This window comes from Pollicipes pollicipes, unplaced genomic scaffold, assembly GCF_011947565.3.
Source record: "Pollicipes pollicipes isolate AB1234 unplaced genomic scaffold, Ppol_2.1 Scaffold_7231;HRSCAF=8579_pilon_pilon_pilon, whole genome shotgun sequence".
In the NCBI taxonomy this organism is placed as follows: domain Eukaryota; kingdom Metazoa; phylum Arthropoda; class Thecostraca; order Pollicipedomorpha; family Pollicipedidae; genus Pollicipes; species Pollicipes pollicipes.
Genome location: NW_023597034.1, coordinates 27,554,922 through 27,562,916, shown reverse-complemented (window position 1 = coordinate 27,562,916; position 7,995 = coordinate 27,554,922). Strand labels below are relative to the sequence as shown.

The 7,995-nt window shown below is 56.1% G+C and overlaps 1 protein-coding gene across 1 annotated transcript; it reads right to left on the bottom strand.

Moving 5' to 3' along the window:
* Positions 1-2,014: 2,014 nt before the first annotated feature.
* Positions 2,015-6,583, bottom strand: LOC119109938 (tyrosine-protein phosphatase 10D). Its single transcript, XM_037233683.1, has one exon. The coding sequence runs from the start codon at positions 6,356-6,358 to the stop codon at positions 2,015-2,017; it is 4,344 nt and encodes a 1,447-aa protein (XP_037089578.1). The 5' UTR covers positions 6,359-6,583.
* Positions 6,584-7,995: the final 1,412 nt, after the last annotated feature.

The following is a 7,995-nucleotide window of genomic DNA, read 5'->3' as shown; positions in this document are numbered from 1 at the left end:
GGCTTAAACAACCTGAGCTCCACGCCGCGGCTGGAGCCTCTTTCCCATGAAACCGGGCCCTCCGAGTGACGCCGCCCGTCCGCTGATTCCAGTCTCGTCCCCGGCGTCCGGGCGCAGTGTCCGGCGGCCCGTCCCGTCCGGTGTCGGGTCCCGTCTCGCCCGGCCGCGTTCGACGGCCGGGCCGCCGCGCCCCGTCCCAGCGGAGGACGAGGTCGTGTGGCCGTGAGAGAATGGCCCGCGGCCAGCCAGGCAAGGCCGCGCCGCCGCCCCGCCATTGCCTGGCCCGCCGGGCGGGCGGCGCTGGTGCCAGCTCGGACGCACGCGGCGGAGCGAGAGGCCCGCTCCGCGCCGGTCTGTTGCAAACGCCGGCGGCGGCCCTCTGAAGCCCTGTAAACGCTCGTGCCGCGCGACGCTCGCGTCAGGTGGTGCGGCCGTGAGCGCCGGATAACGCCCCGCCACTGGATGCAACCGCGATGGTGGAGTCCCAAGTTGTGATTGCATGCCCTACAATTTCGCTGAGGTTCGTCCTGCCGACACTGTGAAGCGCTCTTGAAACGCACCATGAACATGCTATATCTTGACAGCTAATATCGATGCACCAAAGGAAATCCCTGGGCCAAAACTAGATTTCTTCCGCTCCCACATCCACGAACCTCGATGGCATTTCAAGATAGCAAGTGGAAATACAGGCTTGTAGTGACCGCAAAAATACCCTTCCGCGAAGCTGACAGCGCCTACAGAAACCCAAGCGCCGACCACGGCAACGCGGCGTGCTGGACGCCAGGCAGCCCTCCTGGCGCCCACCAATGGTCCATGGTCTGCGTGACGTCGCCCCATTGTGTCGGTCCGTGAAAGTCCCGTCATACGGAGCCGGGGGGATGCGGCACGGGCTGGTCGTCCGCGTTTCTCCTAATGCGTCACAAGGCGCAGGTTCGCATCCGCTTCACGTCAATGATTCATGTTCCCAAGCCCAGTTTAATTTACCAAAGCTTATACGCACGGACCAATAGGTCTGTATATATAAATGACATTTGGCACGGCACAAAAATGTTTGGTGTTATACAGGGGCGTCACTTTGATAAGAATAATTGAGGGCAATATGCGGCAGCTTCAAAAATACAGGGTGGCCCGGATAATAATTACCCATGCTTCCTTCACCAGTGGCGAATGTATTTGTCGCACAACCGGAACTATGGTGGCATGTGACTGCCACTTGAATGACAAAACATGGTCAGCGCTAGTGGTAGTCATCAGTGATTTCACACAGCTTAGGTCGTGACAATAGCAGGCACCAGTTTTAACGACCAGAGAGCACCCGTTTTACTTTAATATGTGGGTACATTGTCGCAGGGTACTCGAAAATTTCCATACACTCTTGTCGGTGCATGTCAGGCCACGCCAATGCGCACGACACCGTATTTTTGCGCCTCAGGTCATCGTTGATAAACGATGAACGACGCTTTTGTCGTAGATCACAAGGACTCAACTTACTAAGATTTGTCTTTCCCGTGAGCTGCACCCCATTCCAAGCCTTTCACAACAATCTAGCTTCATGTCGTCTTGAAATGGAAAGCCACTCGACAGCAGAAAAGGGACTGCCAAAATTCATTTTCAATTTAAATTCAACACCGGGACGCAAATTACAAAGCCGAAATCCGAGGATAAATCGCGTTTTGGTGGTACATTGGGTCAACCTTATCCGTTCAGCTTCTCGTCCAACCGATTTTAAAAAGTGACACCCCTGGCTACAGTCACACAATACCAACGTGAATCATCACACACACAATGCACGCACGCAGATGCGTGCGACGGCCAGAAGAGCTGTAGACAGTTCAAGCGGTACACGAATGGCTTGGCCTCCGAGGTCGGTAGAAGCTTACAACGAAAGGCTATTGTGTACGCCCGGTTACCGCAAACGCGTACCATGTTTTGTGGGATTACACCGGAGTGCGGGGGACAAAGCGAACACCGGATGGGCCTAAGCCAACCCTACAGCCGCCAGAAACAGTCGTCCCTAGGGCGAAGAAAATACACCACCGCCGGGGGTGGGACTCACCTGCGCCGGCTCCGGCACGCCGAAGTCGGGCCACGTGGTGAAGTGGAAGTGGCGCACGACGCGCGAGCTGTCGCCGCGCATCACCTTGAACTCGGACACGGTCCAGTCGGGGAACTGGCTCTGGTTCAGCACCAGCACCTGGATCTCCCCGTAAAACTGCGGCTGCATGTCGTACGGCCAGTAGTGGTCGCACTTCTCGCGACCCTTCTCCACACAGCGCGTCAGCATCACGATGGCGCGCGAGTTGGACTCCCACACCATGCGCCAGAAGTCGTCGCGCGTCGAGTGCAGCGGCCCCTGCGTGACGATGAACTCGCGCGGCGACATGTAGCCCGGCACGTAGTTGGCGTTGATGTAATCGCTGCCCTCCTCGTCGTCGGTGGGCTGCAGCTTGACGCGCGAGTGGTCGTACGGCAGGATGTTGGTGAAGCGGTTCTTGGGCCGGTTGCAGGGCAGGTCGGCGAAAGTGCACGCCTGGTCGCGGCCGACCTGCTTGAGGTCCTCGTACTCCTCCGAGAAGCGGATATCCGAGTCGGCCGACATGAAGCGGTAGTGCTCCAGGAAGTCCTTCAGCTTCACCGGCCGGCTTGTCTCGATGATGGAGTCGCGCAGCGACATGTCGTCGTCCTTGTGCCGCATCTCCTTGGTCATGTAGAACGGTGCCATGTTGCGGCGCCGCATGATAACGATGACAACCGCGATCAGCGCCAGCAGCACCAGCGGGACGAAGATGGCCACCAGCACGTTGGTGTAGTCCTTGTCCGTTTGTATCGGGTGGCTGTATGCCGTGTCGGCGAACTTGTCGGGCGCCGTGAACGCGCGGATCTTCACCACGTAACTGGTGCCCGGCTTCAGCGGACCGTTGCAGTAGCAGCGCGAGGGCGGCACGCGCTTACACTTCTCGGCGCACGCCGTGTCCGTGCCGATGGTGAAGTCCTCGACGGAGCGGTTGCCGGTGAAAGGGTTGTACGGTACGTTGACCTGGTAAGGGGGCCAGACGGGATACGTCTGCACGTCCAGCCAGTTACGCAGCTCGATGCCGCTCGAGTCCTTACTGTAATCTTCAGCCGCCACGATGCTGTAGCCGATCACCGGGCCGTTCTCGTCGCTAAAGTAGTTCTTGCGGAACCGCACGCGAATGGTGGTGTCGTTCTTGGACACCTCCGTGGGGAAGACGCGCGCGTTGGGCTCCGGCGGCGGCCAGACGGGCATGGTGGTCTCGTAAGTTGTGGCTTGGCCGTAGCCAATCTTGGTGCGTGCTTGAATCTGGAACGTGTACGTCAGTCCGGGCTCCAGATCGCTGATGACACCCTCCGACTCGTGCGGTCCAAAGTCCTTCACCAACACGGTCTTACTGCTCTTCTCGTTGTAGGTGATGGTGAAGCCCATGAGAATGCCGTTCTGTGCGTTGTTGGGCAGCGTCCAGCGGAAGCGGATCTGGTTGGGGGTAACGTCGGCGGCAGTGAAGGTGGCCACGCGGCCCGGCACACTCTCCTCAGTCAGGAAGTTGGCCGATAGCGGGTTGGAGCGCTGCATCAGTCGCGACTGGCTGCCGGACAGCGTGCGGATGGTGAACGTGTAGTTTTTGTGCGGTGTCAGCTCCTGGAAGGTGAATGGCGGGCTCACCACCATGTTCTTGACGGACGCCTCACCCTCGCCCTGGTGGTACACGTCGAAGCCGTCCCACTCTCCGATCGGCTGGTCCCAGGTGAGAGTCATCTCGACGTCCGTGATGCGCGTGGCGTTGATCATCGTGATCGGCGCCGGGAACAGCCGGGTGTCGCGGAAGTAGGGCAGACTCGTCACGCTGCCCGAAACCGTCCACATCGTCACGCGGTACACGCGGCCCGGCACAAGGTCCTTGAAGATGAAGTTGCGGTTGGGGTCGTCGGCCATGCGCTCCTCCTTCGGCACGACCGGTCGGCCAGGCTCGTCCGCGTCTGCCAGCTCGCAGCGGTACCGGTCGAACGTGGTGCCGGCGGCCGGCGTCGGCGTGTAGGTGATGGAAAGCGTGCTCGGCTCGGACACCTCGTTCACGAGGATCACGGTCGACTGGAAGAGCGGCAGCGTGCGCTCGTTGATAGTGATCTTCTCACTCTGCTGATCATGCGCCGTCGAGTAGATCTCGAAGAGGTACTGCTCCCCGGGCCGCAGCCCGGTGACCGGTACGGCCATCTTGCCGGCGGTCAGCGTCTCGCCGACGGTGATGGTCTCCTTCTTGCCCGGCTCGTCGATCGGCCACCACGAGACGATGTAGTTGTCCACGTAACCGTCGGGCACCTGCCAGATGAGCGTCACGTTGCTGGAGTCGAGGAGCACCTGCACGTCGCCAGCGTGCGTCTTCGCCGGCCGCAGCGTCTCCTCGACGGAGACGGGCCGCCACGACTCGACCTTGCTGGAGACGGCCGTCACCTGCAATGTGTAGCGGTAGCCGGGCAGCAGGCCGCGCACTGTGTAGCTGGTGTTGGTCGTCATCGGCAGCTCCGTCCAGCGAGAGTCGGTCGTGCTGTGGCGCACGATGTAGCCATCGTAGATGGAGTCGCGCGGCGGGCGCCAGGCGAGCAGCACGCTCTGCGCCGTCACGTCCGTCACGTTCAGGTCACGCACCGGGTTGGGGAAGACGGCCTGGTAGTACTTGTGCGGGTCGCTCCACAGGTTGTGACTGATGGCGAAGATGCGGATCTCGTACACGGCGCCCGGGTAGAGGTCCCGGAGCTCCGCGCGCGGCCGCTCCGTCTCTACCGTTTTCTCCACCTCGGTGTCGTTCCTCGTGTATATGACGGCGTAGTGGTCCTGCCGCGACGTCACGTCTGACTTCCACGAGATGTTCAGTCCTTCGGGGATCGGCTCCAGGTTCTCGATGATGGGCGTGGCGGGCTTGGTGGACTGGAAGATGGCCACCTCCTCACTGGCCACGCCATTGCTGACGGCCGCCACACTGATGCTATAGTTGCGGCCTGGCAGCAGGTTATCGACGCTGAACTTGGTGTCGCCCACCACTGTCGTGCTCGAGTCACCATTGAAGGTCTCCCGCTCCTGGTATGTGATCCTGTAGTGGTCCTGGTAGCTGTTTGGGTCTGGCTGCCACTCCACAAAGATCTCGCCAGTATCCACATTTGTGGTGGAGTTCATACCAACCACAGGAAGAGGTCGGGTGGTAACATTACCTTCTGCCGGCCAGGATGCCACATTGACCGACACAGCTTTCACCATCACCTTGTATGTCACACCTGGATCCAAGCCCTCAGAGAAGAGGGCAGATGTCACTTGTCCCCGCTCAATAATCTGGGGTGCTTTCTTCCTTGTATCTATGGACACTGAGTACCTGTCAAATTCCACAAAGCCCTTGGGAGGCTGCCAATTCACAATAAATGACCTTGGCTTCAAGGAGTTGCGATCAAAGGTCACATTTCTGGGTGCCAGTGGCACAGTCCTGTACTGTGCAGTAGTTGGAAGGGAGACCTGATCAACACTGAGAGTCTGGACAGATATGTTGTAAGGCCGGCCTGGTGTCAGCCCATAAAAGGCTGCCTGTGCTGGTCCTGGTGGTTCTCCTTCTTTCTCCACCAGGAACACACTGTCAGGAGCATCTGGTGGGTCAATTGAAACCTTGTACTTGGAGTATATTCCAGCAGGGTAGGGTGGCTGCCACAGCACCAGCATTGTAGTCTCATTTCTGAACCACACAATGAATCTTCCAGGGGTGTTGGGTACTGTTGTCACATTTTTTGATGCAGCATCTACACTCTCTGCATCACCAAATTGTGAATACAGCTCAAGGCCATATGAAGCCCCTGGGGTCAGGTCACGCAGTGTAAAAGGCGATGACTCGGTGATGGTGCTATTATGCACTGACTTCTGTGGCCCAGAAAATGGAATGACCTTCAGCTTGAAGCCAGAAGTACCACCGGCCCTTGAAGGCACCCATGAGACCTGGACAACTTTTCCTGACCTCACATTCACTGTAAGATTTTCTGGTGGATTGGGCCTGGTGTCAAGAGATTCAGACCATGCTGGCCAATCTGAGAAGGTATCATTGGTGAGATATAAGAATACTTCATACTTCTTGCCAGGCAGAACTTTTGTTAAGGTGATACCTCTTCTAACTTGCAGTGGAGTGAATGTGGCATTGGGTGCTGGGTAGCCTTCAGGTGGCCAGTAGTCCAAGCGGTAACTTGCGCGCTCATCCTGTATGTCGAATGGGACCTGAACAACCAGATCTGTAGCTGATCCACGGCAAATCAGCAAGGAGATGCCAAAAAGCAGTGCCACACCTGCACCAGGGGACCGAATCCAGGTCATCGCTTTAAATGCCAGCACTGTCCTTTCGTCACCTAACCTTGACAACCGAAGCACGACTTGGGCATGTTCCTTCGCGTCACATCACTGCCATTCCGACTTCATAGATCGTGCTGTGGAAGTTCCATCCCTGAGCTCTTCCACTTCCTCAACAACCGTCCAAGTCCGCTGATCCCACTTCCAACCAACATACACACACCCGCCCGCGGACGACGCTTGCAGCGCTCAGTCGCTCCAGTTGTGAAAGTTGTTGACGCAAAAGCGATGGGTGACCGCGCTAGAATTATCGAAATCAACCAGCATGGTTAATGTTCCATTTTCCCATACACTTAGTCGTAAAATAGCACAAGGCTTCCCTAAAATGCAGATTTGTAATAATTTATTTAATTTTACAACCCAAGTAATGGTAGGATAACGGACCAAACTTGCATTTATCGATGCTATAATCGATAAGCTGCGAACCTATAATCTGGGGACTTCTATAGAAGTCGGAGGCCCTTGCGGCGGCCACGTCCGTGGTACGCACATATGTCTGTTGTTAAAAAATGTCACTCCTTGTAAAAATAACGTTTCCGCATTTATCATACCCCAATACCCAGGCCATCGAATACTCATCTCGTATGCATCAACATCCATCACTTGTGCAAAACTTAACGCTCCAAACCCCATTGAGAGATGTCTTCAAAACGTTAACGGTCTCAAAAAAGCCAACGGCGGAAATTTAACGAAAGTTGGCGGTTCCACGGGTGTCGATTTGTATTTTTTATGAGGCCTTGCCCCCTCCCCCTCCCCATCTTGACGTGCCCCCCCCCCCCCCCTCCCCCCAATGTTGACTTGGCCCCCAATGTTTTTGGCGGAAATACTACAAAAACGGGTAAAAGATAGTCATAGCACAAACACTTTCTTCTTTGATCTTTCTGCGTAGTGGCGTCTCGTACCACTCCCATAACAAAAAGTCATGGCTACTCGCACCATAAGATACAGATCGTAACAGCTGAGCGGGTAAATGATGCAATCAACCTCACATTCCTAGCGCCATAAGACACGCGATGGTTTGTGATGTTTAAGTGAAAAGCTCTGAAACATGGGGATAGCCAAGGTCCTTAATGGCTAACCCCGTCCCCGTCTTCCACAACCAAAATGCGTGCCGCCCCCCACGACCGCCAAATAGGAGCGTCATCGGCGCCCTAAGGTGGCCCCTAAAGGGGCCACCTTCACTTGCCGATCAGAAGAGATGCGTGCGTCCAGTGCCTGCTCCCTGGATCCAACCCTGCATAACTCCTCTATTGCCTGAATTAAAGACTTATAACGTATACAAAGATCGAAAACATACATTACGTTAAATAACAAAGCGGACTAAATCCGGTGAGAAAAAATGGGGGTTGTCGATTCTTCGTTACGCCCCCCCCCCTCCCCCAATAATTTACCAAAATTGCCACCCTGAACGGTTCTGTTAATTGCTTTCGACGTAAACAGGAGCATGAAACCATTAAAGACAAATTGCTCCATTAAGGAGTAACATAAACAGATTCGTGCCCTCTCTGATGATGCGCTAGTGTTCCCCTTGTCAAAGATTTCTACGTCCAGTTTCTAACGTTGTCTAATGGTTTGGCGCCACCTACGTTGCTTATATTATGTAA